The sequence below is a fragment of the Maniola jurtina genome, chromosome 7, assembly GCF_905333055.1.
Source record: "Maniola jurtina chromosome 7, ilManJurt1.1, whole genome shotgun sequence".
Taxonomy (NCBI): Eukaryota; Metazoa; Arthropoda; class Insecta; order Lepidoptera; family Nymphalidae; genus Maniola; species Maniola jurtina.
In genome coordinates, this window is record NC_060035.1 from 7,589,967 (window position 1) to 7,607,502 (window position 17,536).

Here is a 17,536-nt window from a genome sequence, read left to right on the forward strand (position 1 = left end):
ATAATATTAGTGTGAAGTGTGATAACACTATGCTGTAAAATTGGAATACCTACTACGCGGTATGACAGTCTGCGGACAATCCTTACCTACCTACTACTGTGTTAAGAGGATTTGTTTACATTGGCATGAACGCTATATCTATTTTCTTTATACTGCTGTATCTATATATTTTATATACAAGATAATGCCCGCGATTCCGTCCACGTAAGTTTGAGTTTTTTGAATCCCAAGAGAACTCGTTGATTTTTTGAGACAAAATACTTTTTGTATATTACTTTTCCAGAGACGGCTGTAGGCTACTGCCTATAGCCGTCTCTGGAATGTAAGCTATTTCTGTGTTAAATAGATGATACCAGCGACTTCTTTGATATCTATTTAGGTGTTTTAAAGCGCCATGGGAACTCTTTGATTTTCCGGGGCAAAAAGCCTTTGTTCTTCCCCGGGATGCGGATGGATGAGATAGCATATCTCTGTCAGTTTAGAATAAGACCAGTGTAGATAACCCTAATTCGTAATGAATGGATTGATTAATTTAAAAATATATATATAGCTTCGCTGGGTAACACTCAGACTTATTCTTCGAAAATTTCTTTTTTAAATACGCAAGTTTTCTACTATGACAATATCTTCACCAACAGTGAATACCTACTGCATATGAATGCCAAAATTTACTAAGAAACGCTCATAATCTATAAGAAATGCCAAAGATACGTGTTTTACGCGAGGAGGTAATTTTTTTATTAGTTTGTGAGTTATGTATGGAGTGATCGCTGGATCTGGTAATCTGATTCTGAAAATTCTTTTACTGATAGATAATAGGCTATTAGTGATTGAATAAAAATGCACAGTTCCTGTAGGTCACACCGATAATGTTGCGGGCAAATTCTAGTTGAACATAACAATTGAACATAAATTATAATCTGCTTGGCTAGTCCGTTGATCGGAAAAACTAGATATTTGACTTGTTTAAACTTAGAATTTAACTGTACGCAAAATTATAAAAAAATAACGTTTAATTGCTATAAAAAACCTGCTTAGTCACAATTTCCTACCTAACACGTTTACAAAATTTATAAATTAAATAATTATTTAATCGTTACTACTAAAATAACCATAAAAATAGCAATACTATAATAATAATGGTCAAAATATTGCAAGTGTACTAGATACCTACATGTTTTACGTGGCGTTGCCTAAAATCATCAGATTCCAATCAGATTTTTTTAAAAACAATAAACCTTTTTTGTTCTCTTATTCTAATTAAAAATAAAGCCAGTCATTTAGTATATAAATCGCTCGCGCATCGTTTATCCAATTGACTCTGTACAGTTGTTACTGGTACTTGCGTGAAGGCTTCTAACCACCGTTTCTAACATACTATCATCAACAAACGCGCGCACGAGTGTTTCTAACAAGAGAGGCTGAGGATCTAACGCATGCGCCCCATAAGTGTCAATTTATTTATAATACATATGTTTTCGTTATTGTTTCAGGTACAAAATTTCTTAACAAATAGACGACATTTAATCATCAAAATGAGGCTGGTGAGTAAAAACTTATTTGAATTAAATATTATAATTGAAACTGCCTGTCTTAGTTTCACTCTAAACTTATACATATGTTATTGTTATGAGTGTCGGGATAAGTTAAATTTGCGGAAAATATTATATATAGAGAAATGGGAAGTGTCGGTGCGCGGTGGAAAGTGCGCACTTGTAGGAAAACTAGGTCAGTAGTAGCACCGCCCCTTTATCGAACACCACCGACGTCGTTATCTCCACACTTTGCAAAAATAAACTCTCAAAATAGGAAGACAAGATCCATAATAAGTTTGCACACCGAATTATGCATACGGATGAAAAGGGTGGAATGCGTTCCTTTAGCATATTTTTGACTGATAACGGCGCAATCGCCATTCAACACAACCATTTAAAATTGTTATTTACTTCTTTGGCAATTTTATAGATCAAGAATTATTTTTTTACCAGTTATTTTTATTGTATGTTATTATCGGTGGTAGGTTTTGTGCATGATGAAATAAAAGTAAAAGTGTAAGCCATTTTAAAAATTGAAGGCCTCTATGGCTTATAATATCTATATAATATTGTTTCACGTATGTATATATTCATATAGTCATAAAATAGCCAATTTTTTGATAGGTTTAATGAATCAATTCTAATATAGCTGACCCTTACGAATCCAACGAATACAAAACTGTTTCAGTCACATTTTCTAAATTGAATTATATACCTAATAAGAATTTGGATTTGTATTTGATTTTAAATTAAAAACCTACTGTTTGCTAAGCTGTTACACTAATTGCGAGCAATTTACTCTTATCCGTTGAGGAGTTCTGTTCTGCATCTCTGAAGATATTTCATCAGATCTTCAAGAAATTTATATGGGACCACCTGGAAAGTATACCCTTTCTAACAAAAAAAAAACCAAATCGGTCCAGGCGTCTTCAAGTAATCGGGGAAAATACATTTAAAAAAAAGATTGCGAAGGATTAAGAGCCTCCTTCTTTTTGAAGTCGGTTAAAAATAGATATAACGCGTCCAAACTAAGAAAGAGAAATCGTGTCCGCCAAATTGGTGTGTACTGTGTGTTTTAGCTAGAAGTATATTTGAATTCAATTTGATTTTCACAGTCAACCAGTGAAGAAATCCCTACAACAACGGTGGGCCGCACAGCAAGCCCCGGCGCGGGCGCTGTGGCCGCACAAGACTCGTATGACGTGACGCGCATGCGCGAGGAAGAGTTCGAGAGGCTCACTGTGTACATAGTACCCGACGTGCCTTGCGAACGTGGCGTATCGAACAGAGCCGAAAGAACTCTCCCACGCAGCTTGGCGCTCAGGCCCTCGGCGGTACTATCCACCCCAAATACACCGGTATGTTCAATTACAATCACATAAGAATTAGTTAGGTACATTATTAGCTGTAGGAATGAAGTTTAAATCCTTACTCTACCTACGACAACAGTTAAGGAACCAGGAGACTTTAGTTTCCCCTCCCATAAACCCCGCTTGCCGAAGATGCGTAGTTTGTTATTTTTTCGTAAAAATGTACTTACATTATCACAAATGCAAAAGAGGTGGGACGATGAAGCAAAGTTCATATTTTATTATTCATTTATTAATTCATTCATAAAACCTGTTAAGTAGCTAAGGACCAAGGGTTTTAAGTTTTTTATATGATCTATATCAGAAGACTCGCTTCCTCATCCCTTCATTCAGCTTCGCTATTCGACCCTCGTTACGGTACGGATGTTGGCGGCTCGCTTCTCTCGCTACCTTCCACCATCCGCTAGCGGCTATCCCCTCAACTTCGTAAACTCGTTTCATGCAGAACTTTCATAAGCTTCTGGCCTCGCGCTTAAAAATAGTCTGAAGGTGGGAGAGAAAAGAAAGCATGGAGTCAGGTTATTCAGAATACCTTTTAGGGCACATTCCGCCTAATCGTACATCATTTTATGCCAAAGTTTTTCACATCTCTAATAAGTACAATTGATTTTGGGGGTTCCATCTAGATTCTAGACCCGTAAAAGACCTCACACACATCATAACTCCCAATCTCCCATAATTCAAAACACGAATAATTCGTAGTCATCCACGAATCGCTATAATTTATCATTGAAACTTTAAAACACTATAATATTATATAGTAAATACGCAACAAAAGGGTCTGAAACAATAGGTATATTTCATAAACTGCAAAAATTCAAAAAAAACTGAACAAAATCTAAGTGTAAAAAAAGTGGAAGCAAAGGTACCTACTCTTACACAAAATACAGCACTATCCTTATTATTATAAATGCGAAAATGTGTTTGTTTGCTGATTTGTTGGTTTATTGATTTGTCAGTTTGTCCTTCAATCATGTCGCAACGGACCGACATGATTTTTTACATGGGTAAAGTTAAAGACCTGGAAAGTAACACAGGCTACTTTATATTCCGCAAAATCAAAGAAATTTTAAAAACCTAAATCCACCCGGACCAACCCAGGCGGACGAAGTCGCGGGCATCAGCTAGTAATTTATGTAATCATGTGACATGTTATTTACCTTACAAGAGCGTATATTATTATTTACAGACTGAAGGCGTATGGAGTACAGGAGTTATTCCACGCGGTACGAGGTTTGGTCCTTTCGAAGGCACTCGTACGCCTAACAAACCAAACGACAAAGTTTCCTGGCGTTATTACTGGAGGGTAAGTGACATAGCCTAAAATGCTTATAAATAAAATTAGTAATCTATACCCAAAATGCTTAATAGGTTTAAGTATTACTAGATCATATCTTTTGGTTGTGGTTTTTCATTCTATGATATCCTAAAGCAGGCTACAATAGTCTACACCCGTAAGTATCGAGCACAATCAGGAATCCACCCTTACCGCCATTAATTTAAGCCTAATTTGTCTAAATTATACTCTTCACTACTATCTCTAACTAACCTGTTCCTCTCTATTTTGGGCCAGGTACAAGAAACTGTCAGGCATCATACTTATGGAAACATTAAGGTGAGACTTGGGCTTATCTTTTATGTGGTCATGGGCTTTACTGCTTTATACATTCCATCTACACGCACGAAACGTTTTGCGTCATCATTCCTCATACGTATGGCTAAGGCTTGGAATACCTACTCTTCCGCGATCTGTGTTTCCTACCAATTATATTATAATCCGAGTATCTTTAGAACAAGAGTGAATAGGCACCTTCTAGGTAAACGCGTCCCATTTTACGCCACATCATCACTTTACTACTCTTGTATTCTATTCAATTTTATATTTAAGAAATGGGTGTAAAAAAAAATGCCTGAAAATAAACTATTATTATAATATTATTATTTACATCAGGTGTGATTGTGGTCCGGTGAATTAAAAAAAAACATATATATTTAAATCTATCAACCTTTAATATACTTCATTTTAAGTAATTTTGAGTAGTAGGTAACTCATAATACAGTTTCTAATGTTTTGTTTCAACATTTTATCTTCCGCGTCTCACATTACTTTGACACTGCATGACGCCCTTGACTTCGCCATAATCATAGTAAGCATGTAGCTATCAGCTGCACGCGTAATGTAAATATTAAACACGTGTCACGTGTCCCATACAACATGCTTGCAAAACTTAAAATCGGTAAATTACATACTTTACATTCAACAGTTTCCTTAATTGAGTTTATGAATAGCAACAATATTTATCTACTTAGTATCTACTTACGAGTTGTTAATAGTTTCCTATTATTTATTGATTGCAGATATTTAAAGATAGCGATTACTATTACCTTGATGGATCTGATACGAGCGTTGCAAACTGGATGCGATACGTCGCTTCAGCTTACTCCCTGTCCGTGATGAACCTTGTCGCGTGTCAACACCAGGAACACATTTACTTCTACACCATTAGGTATGCACAACACACTATACGAATTTTCACCGAACTTTCAAATTCTGGCAGGTTTCAAAAGATTTATTTATTTACTTGAAAAAATAATGAAACCAAATATTTTTAGGGATATCATGCCTAACGAAGAACTCATGGTGTGGTACTGCAAAGACTTTGCAACAAGGCTCGGCTACGATATCGATCCTGAAAGAGCTACATATTCCATATGTAAGTAATAAAACTTGTTTTGAGTATCATGTCTTTAAAATCTTAATGCTGCTGTAATTCTAAAATAATTATAACAGTGTCATCCATTGCAGGTAAAGAAGAAACAATTAAAAAGGCTTATGGCTTGCCACCAGCACCAGTACATCCGGAAATTGCCTTTAACCACATGAAGTATGTCCTAAGTCTTACTAATGCTAAAGAGATTCTTGACGGAGAAATTTCAACAAAGCGGAGAAAACGGGATTCTAATGATAAAACTCTTCATGAAAATCCCAATCAACCACGCGATGACCCAAGAAGTATAAATAAAAATGAAAGAGCCATTGTGCGGACTGACATTTCCACAAATATCATTCATCCCAAATCTGAAAGTCCAATTACAAACGAGCACACACCATTGTCACCAAGCAATTTAATGCAACCACCTTCACCAGTAAAATTACAGCATAGAGACAATCAAACTTTAATAATTCAACATAAAGAGAGTACGTCGCATGTAGTAATACATCAACTTGAAAACCCAAGAATGCACTGTAACAGATCACCTGCACAAAATTTACATCTAAGGGATGTTCGCGGGCCTTCTCCTATGGCAACAAATCATCAAGATAAAGTCGGTAGTAAATCTCCTACTTTTACTCATTGTGTACCAAACCATTATGAACATCAACTAACGCCAAATGATGGTTCCGTAAGATCAGACGAGGGTTATCACAGCAATGGTTATCATGATGAATTCACACCACCAGAAGACTCAAGTGATTCAGATGTAGAAAATTACGTATTAGATTGCTCTAATAAAACTAATGAGCCTAAGGAAACTGTCATAGTTCAAAAAGTAGACCAAGATATGCATCGCAATGAGTATAGAAAAGTTAAAATAAAAATGCCAAGAGCCTATCAATATCAAAATCATAAAGATATGGATTGTGAAAGTGAAAAGGAGTTGCTAATCGCAGAAGAAGTTATTAATACATCACCACACAATTTATCCCCACCTCGACGCGATCCAGCCACTTCCACTGTAATAGTTTTAGAATCCTCACAAAACACAGTCGTTCCTCTTAATAAACCATACTACGAAGATGGAACTATATCACCAACACCACAACCAGCTTTCATGCGTTACACACCCCCCGATACGCGAATACTAGAAACCATTCTCACAGGAAATAGAATCGACACCAATAACAATGACTCAAACCGAAGACAACCAAACGCAACTCCGCCACCATCATCACCGACAGAAATGGCCTATTCTTACAAGAAAAGCCAAAGGTACGGTAACGCTTGCAGTCCTGATTCAAGTTCAAACCTAACACCATTGCCATCATTGCTGCCCTTACCACAACAGTTGCCAGCACCAAATTCGGTATCAGTTTATTCTTCCTCGCCTCCGCATACTATTCCACATACAACAGAAATACGTGAAATAAGAGAAATAAGGGAAATAAGAGAGACCCGGTATGAAAGCCACTATCCAAATTATTCGTATAGCCTATATTCACCGCCTAACTCTACAATAATTACGCAACTAGGATCTCCACCGAGTACATATTCGCCAACAGTTACATCGTCTCATCAGTATGAAAGAATTCAAAATGGACAAGCTAATCACCACTTTCCATCTTCAACCAGTGTTATAACTCTTAAAAATTGCTCTCAATTGAGTTTAATACAAAATGCAAATGTTAATGGTCAACTCGTACCACAGCACAGTATGAGTCCAGACGGCACATGTAGTCTCATGGTCGGACCGATGAGTCCTAACTCGCAATCCTCTCGCGGTTACAGGAGTTTACCGTACCCGCTAAAGAAAAAAGATGGAAAAATGCATTATGAATGTAATGTTTGCTGTAAAACCTTCGGTCAGCTTTCAAATCTAAAGGTTCATTTAAGAACACATTCAGGAGAGCGACCGTTCAAATGCAATGTTTGCAATAAATCATTTACACAACTGGCTCATCTACAAAAACATCATCTCGTACATACGGGCGAAAAACCACACCAATGTGATATCTGCAAGAAAAGGTTTTCCTCAACATCCAACTTGAAAACACACCTACGACTACATTCCGGCCAGAAGCCTTACGCCTGTGATCTTTGTATGCAGAAATTCACACAATTTGTTCACCTCAAACTGCACAAGAGGCTTCACACGAACGACCGGCCATACGTTTGTCAAGGCTGTGACAAAAAGTATATCAGCGCATCGGGACTACGCACTCACTGGAAAACCACTAGCTGCAAACCGAACAACATCGAGGAAGTTTTAGCAATCACTAACGCCGCTCATACTGAATGTATCGGTAAGTGAAAGTTTAAATTTTCCGTACTCCATACAATAATATTTTCAATACACCAGAATAACCCTAACACTTTATTATTTATTCAATTTTTGAATAAATACTGACTTTATTAAATAATTTTACGAAAAAAGTGATATACACCGAAGAGAGATCGAACGCGATGCACTTTCTCTCCGTAGTGAACCGCGACTTTCACTTGCGCTCTCGCTGAACGCGACCGATTTCATTTTCGCGTGCACTTTGCAGGTACTGTCGACAAAGACTGCCACGAAAGAGAGGGGCTCGAGGCGTACGAAGTGCACTCAGCATCGCAGGGAGGGCTGGTGGGAGCCGGTGGGGCGCGCGTGGCGATGGCGCACGGCGAGGCGCTGCTGGGAGGGCACGCGCACACCACCACGCCGCACCTGGCGCCGGGGCACGGGCAGCTCTCGCCGAGCGCGGCGGGCGCGCAGTACCGCGGCCTGCTGCCCGCGGCCGCCGAGCACGAGCAGGCGCACTACAGCGCGCCGGGCGGCGAGACGCGGCCCAGCGTCATAGAGTCCAGCCAGCCCCTCATCATCGAGTGCACCTGAGGCTGCACGTCGCCGCAGCGCACACTCGTCGGACGCAATTTCCCGCCGCATTTTGTGATTCCAGTCTTGTGATCAAATAAAAGTATTTTATTAAATGTGTTAAGACAATCGTGAGACAAACTCTTTAAAAATTGTCTTATACAGTGGCTATGAGATTACGATACGAACGTTAAGTTGTAGATATACCTTTAAAATAACGAGTTTTAAGCGTTTACAAGTACTAAGTACTTACATAGAATGCATCCAGTTAGGTGAATAAGAATCTATATTTTACTAAGCGTTGTTGTAATTATTATGTTAAGATTGGCGACCTCCCTTTTACGCTAATGCTCAACTCGATTGTTTTCTTTAAATTCTTTTGTAAATAATAATGTTTTCACATAGATTTTTAATTATTTATATGTTTTTATGTAAATAGCGTGTAAATAGATACAACATAGTTACGTAGGAAAAATATCAGTATCATTGTAAAGTGGTATTAAAACAGGCAGGTAGGTACTACTTAATTTTCAGTACTTTTCCTATTTAACTGCATCGTGTGTAAGTACGAATTGCTTAAATTTCACCAAAGAACATCTTGACAGCTGTTTGTTATACATATTTGAATTTATACCCAATGTTACATCATGTATAACAAAACAAAGAATTTTATTAAACGTGATGACGACGAGGCGCTACAAATTTAACGTAATTTCTTGGTAATACAAGAAAAGATTTAGGAATAAAATTGTCTCATATTAGTGGATAAGTGCCAAAAGCGCGAAAAATATTTTATTACTTTTTAAGTTAATTAACCTAATAAAATATTCGCATAGTATTTTTAAAACGTTGTTCCTAATGAATTATTGGAGATTACGCGCGTATATGCATCAACTTAATTCTAACGTTACTTAGATTAGATTGGATGAACTTTGTACATTATCCCTACGCTAGAACAAATGGTGCTTCACATCGTAGAGACGTAGTCGCTCGAGTCAGTCACTACAACTGACCGACATTACTACATGTAATTATTATTCACCGAGTTTACTAGTTACTATTTTATATTCCAAATTTCGATAATATGATTCTCCTACTCGAAAAGGCTGAGATAAATGTGTAAAGAGACGATTGGCGAATGTAACTATAGGTCCTGTACTGGTTCGCATTAGCGTGTAAGTAGCAGATACACCATCTGTTTTATCAAACACTAAACATGGTGTACAACTTATACGTGATGTAGAACCGAGCGATAGCTTTTTGTATATTTCTATGTTCATAAGATAAGATTTTTACACACAATCACTTATAAATTTACTACCCGTATCTATATTTTATACCAAGCATTTACCTACAGAGCTGAAAAATTTTGTAATGAATGCCGTTAAATAATTTTGTCTTTCTATATAAAAAATATTGTTATTATATAGACAAAATATGTTATTATTCAATCAAGCTAAAATATAATGATTTCGACGTCATTACTTATTCATTTTGGCGTGTTTAGTTTTCTCTTGTGTTATTTAAATTATAACCACTTATATGAAAATGGTAAAAGTATTGTTAAAATAATTTAACAAATGACATCAGGATGAGGATAATTTAATTTTGTTAATTTCAACTAATATTTTGATGATTTTTCATTCTTAATGAGATTTTGAATAAAAGTAAATTTTGATGGAACGACATTACTTATACCTATTTGGAAATACTTAAATATGAATAGTTGCGTTATGAAACTCCGTTTCTTCGTGGTTGAGTTCTTCTTTAATCTGACTGACCTTTGTTACATCATTCAATAATTTCGAAATGATTTTAATAAAATGCTATGTTTCAGTCCATAAGTACCTATAGGTATTTTGTCTAACATCTTTCATGTTTTTTAGTATTCTTATACCTGTTTTAAATTAGAACGTCGAAATCTTTTAGTACGAAATACGGCACTTCCTATAAATATGTTAAAATAGCTAGGTATGTAAATTATGTAACAATCTAAGTAAAATATTGATAAAAAGTATTTGCTATTGCATGTTCTTGTTAATTACTTCACACCATTCCTTGTATTGTTCATGTTTTACTTGGATTTTATAGAAACTTATGTATTTTTGTACCTATCTTATATTTCTTCAGTTAAAGTAGACGTTTAAAAATATATTTCTATGTAAGCGGAAGAATATTTATACGAGTAAACAACGCACAAACTTCGCACTAAAATATTCAAATTGAAAGCATAATGCAATATACTTTTAAACCTCCGCCAATATCTATAGACTTTCTTGTATAACTATTCTTCTGTAGAAACGAAAATTATTATGAGCAATAAAAAAATTTAATAAAAAATATTTGGATAACATTGTCTTCAATTTCAGTTGTGTAAATAAATAACGCTCTAAATACCATTCAATAACAGTTTATTAAAATGTTTATTATAAATAATTTAATCAGTCCTTAAACAAAAGTAAACTTTGTAACAAATGTAAAAAGTTGTACCTAAATCCTAAGAAAGATAGATCGTTCTTACATTATATAAGTACAATTCCTTACGTAAAGCCATCACGGTATGGCAATGTAAGCAATATACCTGTGTATTTCATAATGTCTGCTACAATATTTATAAAATGCAAAGTCATTTAAATAACTTATCACAAAAATCTGTAACAAGGTAAGACCTACTATACTATGTAATACGCCAGAAATACAATACTCACTGTAAAGGCCTGTAATTTTGTACACGTTGATCAACAATTATTTTACAACACCAAAATTATTAAAAAACAGGAGTAAAAATTACAATCGTAGTTTCATTGACTTAACCAGAACCACGGCAATCGGTATTTGAATTTGATTTAGATTATAACATAAGTACAAAGTATCTACCTACTTTTGATGCTTCGGCCTCTATCTTTTTGAAGTTATATATCTTTTCCTTTACTGTTTAAGACGGTAAAGGAAATAATATATAGAAAAGAATATTATATAGAATAGAATAGGTAGTTGAGATAAAGATTTAATAATAAAGAGAAATATTTTTGTTTTTGAATGATTGAATTTGAACAGACGTGACCGCGTCTTGCGGGCCGGTCAAAAAGGCTTCTACCAAAAGACATCAACGCGCACCGGACTCGTCTTTTATTTTTGAAATGAAATGAAAATTTATTTGCTGAATATCAGTTTTGCTTTTTTGGTTGATAATTTTACATCCTACTAATATTATAAACGCAAAAGTTTGTATGTATGGATGAATGTATGTTTGTTACTCTTTCACGCAAAAACTCCTGGACGGATTCGGCTGAGAAATGGAGACAGATTATACCCTGGATTATCACATAAGCTACTTTTTATCCCGGAAAATCAATGAGTACGCATGGGATTTTTAAAAACCTATATCCAGGGAACGAAGTCACGGGCATCAGCTAGAAAGTAGGTATATATAACTTAAATAACTCAACAAAAATTTCTCGTTCCCTTAAATTAAAGCACATCTTGTAGTCCGCGCGCATCGCGTAATTAATTTGAAAGTGAGTAGGTATCTACTCGTTATTTCAAGCGTTGAACACGCATTGAACATGTGTTACACAAGCACTAAACAAACATTAAACACGCTTTGAACAAACGTTGAACACGCAATGAACGTGGATTAAACAGGCGTTGAACACGCATTGAACAAGCGCTAAACACGCAACACGCGTTGAACAAGCGTTGAACACGCGAAAATCGATTCAAGTTTTTTTTTTTTCAATTTCTATAACCATTCTGGATAATGTTCCCAAAGGTGTGTGAAGTCTGCTAATCCGCACTTGGCCAGGCAGCGTTGTAAACTGTGGCCAAAACCCTCCTCGTTCTGAGAGGCTACCCGACAGCCGGCAATGGGTTGATCATGATGATGATGAACCATTTATCTATATACCTACCTACTATTGGAATACATAGTAGATTTTAATCCGATTGTTTAACTGCGAGTTTAGTCTGAATCAATCCAGTAATTTGCGCATAAAAACAAATAAGTACCTACCTGTAAGAGGTGGCAACACCATGGGATTGATCTAGGGCACTCTGGTATGTTTATATACCTACTCTTTGGTTGTAGCCATAGATGTGGAGACTAATTGTAAGCACATGTAAGAACCCTAGTGTATTAATAAATAGTAATGAACAACTAAGCGTAATGGCTTTCAATTATTACTACTTCTAGGCATCTAAGAAATATTTATAATATTTTTCTAGCTGTTGCCCGCGACTTCGTCTGCGTCCCGCGGGAACTCTTTTCGAGTGGATTTTCCAAAAATCCAATAATTGGTTTTAGCGCGTCATCCAAACCGCAATACTAAATCTCAATACGGCTACCAGACCAGACGTATCTACCTAAGCCAATTATCTAGGTATTAGTCTATGTAATATTATATTTATTTAGGTCACAGTTGGTTAAAACTAGTCTTATCTAACTAGTAAAAACAGTCCTAAACTATAATAGTGATTCAGGAACTGCAAATGGTACCTACAATATTTTAGGTACCAAGCAACAAGCAACGACTACTTACACTAAAAAAATATTGATCCTATAGGTAAGTATGGGTAGGTATGGTCTCATTCGATTCAGCGTAAAAAAAAAAAAATTACATAGAAAATGACACCTCACTCGCCTAGTTTGTAAAATGTGCATTTTGTAAAAATATGCTATTTTTACCGGACTGCGGCAAAGCCAAAAAGAAGGCAGTCCAATATGTATGTAGGTATGTTTGTATCCAGATTCTGTGTGTTCCACCGTAGTGTCTACTGGGCCGATTTTGATGAATGAGGTGGCAATTGATTCGTTGTAAAGACCCGGGTGCATTAGCTATATTTTTTATACGAAAAAAATTTACCTAGCGGATGTTACATCAAAAAAAATGGGGGTCTCGAAAAATATTTTTTGCTATTGTATCGAGGCATTCCGAACCAGTGGTAGATTATTTTGACGATTCAAAAGCACTTGTAAAAGTTTAATTGAATAAAAATATTTTGAATTTTGAATTTTTTTTTTGAGGGGGGTCTCAAATGAAAGAGGAGAAAAGTCTGAATTCATGGGTATAAATCTATAACAACTGTTCATTGAAATACACCAAACGACAGACAAACAATTTTACTCTAATATTTCAGTGTTATTAGGTAAGACGATCGCAGATGGGTTTTAGTTTTCAATTTTATCTTGTACTAGCGACCCGCCCCGGCTTCGCACGGGTGGACATTTATTTTTTAAGCTCTCTGAACCCCTGCGGTTTCGCCGTGCGAGTCGTGCGACACCATCATTCATTTTAATACCAATTACAATTTTAAATTCGTAATATCTTTTGAATGGATTGTCCGATTGGAATAAAATAAAAAGTAATGTATAGCTATTGAACAATCTTGCTCAATAAATAGTTTATTTGGATAAGGATTAGTATTTGACGATAATATGATCAATAAACATAGGCTAATAATTTTAATTACTTTTATTCTATGGAAAAGTGGTTATAATGGCTAAAATATAAATGTTTGGTTTATACTATCCGGACTTTTTTGTAGGCATTATTGAGTTCTACAACTTTTCTATAGAAGTCAACCATACATCTCTAACCATTTAGGCAGCGTTCGCGAGAATCGTTAACGTACGGCAGTTTTTTCGACGCCTTACTCCACAATTTTCACTACCACGAAAAATCCTATCTATTTTCCGGGATAAAATATAGCCTATACGGATTCGGAAGAATCCCTCTAAGTAATGGTAAAAGAAATTTTGAAATCGGTCCAGTAGTTTTTGAGCCTATTCATTACAAACATACAAAAATACAAAGGTTTCCTCTTTATAATATTGGTATAGACTAGCCGATGCCCGCGACTTCGCCCGCGTGGATTTAGGTTTTTCGAAATCCCGTGGGAACTCTTTGATTTTCCGGGATAAAAAGTAGCCTATGTGCTAATCCAGGATATTATCTATTTCCATTCCAAATTTCAGCCAAATCCGTCCAGTGGTTTTTGCGTGAAGGAGTAACAAACATACACACACACACACACACACATACAAACTTTCGCCTTTATAATATTAGTGTGATAATTCCTGTAGTATAGACGGACTGTTTAAAAAGTCTCTTTTTGTCGACCTTGCTATATTGACAATGAGGGGTGGTTCAGAATTTATAACGTATCAATCTATGAAATAAAAATAAAAAAAGATTCCGACGAATTGAGAACCTCCTCCTTTTTTGGAAGTCGGTTAAAAACTCGCGCGCCGAGAGTTCCGTACTACAGTCGTATTTTTAGAACCTACGACTGCAACGACTCTAGCAACTCCAAAATTCGACCCCACTGTGTGTAGGGGAGTTACACAAAGTAAAAAAAATAAAGATTTTATTTTACCACTTTCACCACAATATAAGTAGTCTATGTCCGCTTTCGAGATGAAAGCTATCTCTGTGCCAAATTTTGTCAAAATCGGTTAAGCGGATGGATCGTAAAAAGGTCAGACATAAGAAAAAGACTTTCACATTTAAGTATAATAATTTATTAGTAAGGATAAGTTTGTCTCATAATATTTCCACTCGCACCACATAATTCCACCAAGTAATTTTCACAAATTCCTGTACAGTTTACTTGTGCTACAAGAGCTCCCTTCATGCCATATTTTAAGATGGTGATTCAGGAATTGCCTTATAAAATACTAGGACCCACCCCGGCTTCGCACGGGTAGCTTATTACAATTTTTGCAGGAATCTCTTTTGAAAATAAAATTGCCTATGCCACTCAGGAATAATGTACCTTTCTACTGGTGAAAGAATTTTCAAAATCGATTCAGTAGCTCCAGAGATTTCTTCCTAAAAACAAACATACAAACTTAGTGTAGATGATGACGAGATTACTGAACCTTAGTATCCAATACAAATTTCAACTTGATATATCAAGCTGTTTCTAAAAGTCTTGGCACATGGACTTACGTCAGTCAAACAGACATACCCACAGGCAGAAACAAAGTGATCCTATAGTGGTTACATTTTTTTCATTGAGTTAAAAGTAAAAATCAACTTATTTTATGTCAAATACATTCATCAAACATATTGCAGTCCATATAATCTAGAACATCAGTGTTTTCGACATAGTACGTGAAAAAACTTCCATTATTATTGTCATAATCATGATTACAACAAGTGCAATAATATATACTCTTACTACATCCTCTACATTTACTTGAGTGCTTATCAGTGACTTCTTTATCAAATTGACATGTCACAAAATCATCAATTACTGGACTAGCTGGTGGCAAATAATTATAATCATTTATAACATGCATATTTAAAAATTGATCAACACTTTCAAATGTACTTAAATAATTAAACTCCTGCTTTTGTTTTTTTGACAATATCTTCTCAAGCATAAAAACTAAATGGTGGTGATAGCATTGAAATGTTATTTTATCTTCACTTTTATTCTTCAAGTCAATCCACTGTTTAATACAACTGAGTGGTGTTTTATTATGTCCGCTGAAAAGGGCTGGGTTATTCAAAATACCACTTGCAGCCATTATGCCCCCACATTTCAATGTTTCTTGCAATTGATCTGCATCATCTAAAGTTTTAATGCCACCATTAGCAATTACTGGTACAGTAACTTTGTCACATATTTCTTTCAAGGTTTCCACATCAATAGCCTCCCCACTCTTCTGTAACGGTGTACGTCCATGGACAGTCATAAAATCAATGCCACATTTTTCAAGCTGCTGGCACATAGCTATTGTTTTCTTCACTTCCTGTAATATTCTTACTTTCACAGAAACTGTAAAATTTTGTGGAAAATTATTTCTCACAGTTCTTAATAAATTATGTACTAGTTCAGGTTTAGATAGTAAGGCACATCCATATCCATCCTTCATAGCCCATCTTTGAGGACATCCACAGTTTAGATCCACTCCATCTACATAGGGATATACTAACTTAGATGCATCTAAGAAATCATCAATGCTATTAGCTGCAAACTGCACAACCAATGGAGTGTCATACATTGTTGTTACAAATTCATTTGACCTTGCTTTCGCATTTTGACAAAACGAATCTGCAAGTATCATCGGTGTAAAGCACAAATCCACTCCAAATCTGAAAGATAAAAGGGATAATAACTAGATTATAGTGGTTAACAATAAGAACAACAAAAAGTACCATTACAATTTAATACATCGATTAATTAATAAGTGATGCAACTTCTAGACAAGCGTGCTCCATCTTAGGCTGCATCATCACTTGCTGGCAGGTCTGATTGCAGCCAAGCGCTAGCCTAGTCTATATAATTTTAAAAAAAGTTTACAAAACAGATACATCACTTAAAATATCTCAGCCATTATTTATTTAAAGTGCTGTTGTTTTTATTTAAGCTAAAAACGAGTATGAAATTTAAAAATATTTATTCCAAACGATAACCTCAATGCTAGGTATTTCAATATAGTAATGAGAGCATAATGTGAAGTTGAAATTAAACTATAGTACGACAGTTAAACTTGTTAATTTATTACTATTGCAATCTAAATTGTTAAAATTAAAAAAGTGGACGTGGCTTTAGCCATCTCTCACCACATTACGCGAAAATAAAAGCACTCACTTTTTTACTAAAGTTCTGAACTGCACTTTACTATATCTCACCATGGGCGCACAAACTTTTACATAAGATTGATTGGTTTTCGCATCTTCAAATAATTCTATAACATTAGTTTTCGTTTTCATAATTATTATTTACTGTCGGCATTTAAAATGGCATAGTATTTCATAGATAGATAATAATATATGGTGAAAATTGAAATAAAACCATAGATAGAGTAGGATTATATTAGGGTATGAAACCAAAGAGAATATAAGGTGAAACCACGAAAGTCGAAACCACAGACCACGAATCCGGTCGAAACCTTCGATCATAGATACTGTGGTCGAAACTGATTTTTTTTTTCACGTCTGGCTTTTTTTTTCCTCTCTCGTCTGGCTTTACAAAGATTAGCCAATGTCAAGTTTGTAGTAATTTGTAACAAGTTAGTTAAACTATACAAGTATGGACCCCGTCTGT

The 17,536-nt window shown here is 35.5% G+C and overlaps 2 protein-coding genes across 7 annotated transcripts in view; one reads left to right on the forward strand and one right to left on the reverse strand.

The window, feature by feature from the left end:
• LOC123867000 overlaps positions 1-11,269 on the forward strand; it is a 32,407-nt gene extending 21,138 nt beyond the window's left edge. For 2 of the 5 annotated variants that reach the window (XM_045908821.1, XM_045908820.1), the window contains exons 2-9: positions 1,494-1,544; positions 2,651-2,893; positions 4,095-4,211; positions 4,479-4,520; positions 5,264-5,412; positions 5,519-5,619; positions 5,697-7,928; positions 8,175-11,269. In XM_045908821.1, the coding sequence (XP_045764777.1) occupies positions 1,536-1,544; positions 2,651-2,893; positions 4,095-4,211; positions 4,479-4,520; positions 5,264-5,412; positions 5,519-5,619; positions 5,697-7,928; positions 8,175-8,500 (3,219 nt within the window). In that variant the 5' untranslated portion in view covers positions 1,494-1,535 and the 3' untranslated portion in view covers positions 8,501-11,269. The remainder of the gene's footprint in view (positions 1-1,493; positions 1,545-2,650; positions 2,894-4,094; positions 4,212-4,478; positions 4,521-5,263; positions 5,413-5,518; positions 5,620-5,696; positions 7,929-8,174) is intronic. The other 3 variants (XM_045908822.1, XM_045908823.1, XM_045908824.1) reach the window with 3 other exon arrangements.
• A 3,714-nt stretch (positions 11,270-14,983) lies between these two features.
• Positions 14,984-17,303, reverse strand: LOC123867001 (tRNA-dihydrouridine(20a/20b) synthase [NAD(P)+]-like). Of its 2 annotated transcripts, none has more exons than XM_045908825.1 (2): positions 17,081-17,303; positions 14,984-16,581 (listed from the first exon to the last, which is right to left on the reverse strand). In XM_045908825.1, exons 1-2 carry the CDS (start codon positions 17,200-17,202, stop codon positions 15,528-15,530), a joined length of 1,176 nt encoding a protein of 391 aa, XP_045764781.1. In that variant the 5' UTR covers positions 17,203-17,303; the 3' UTR covers positions 14,984-15,527. The 2 variants fall into 2 exon arrangements, with proteins under 2 accessions (XP_045764781.1, XP_045764782.1); XM_045908826.1 differs by having other exon boundaries at positions 17,053-17,181.
• Positions 17,304-17,536: the final 233 nt, after the last annotated feature.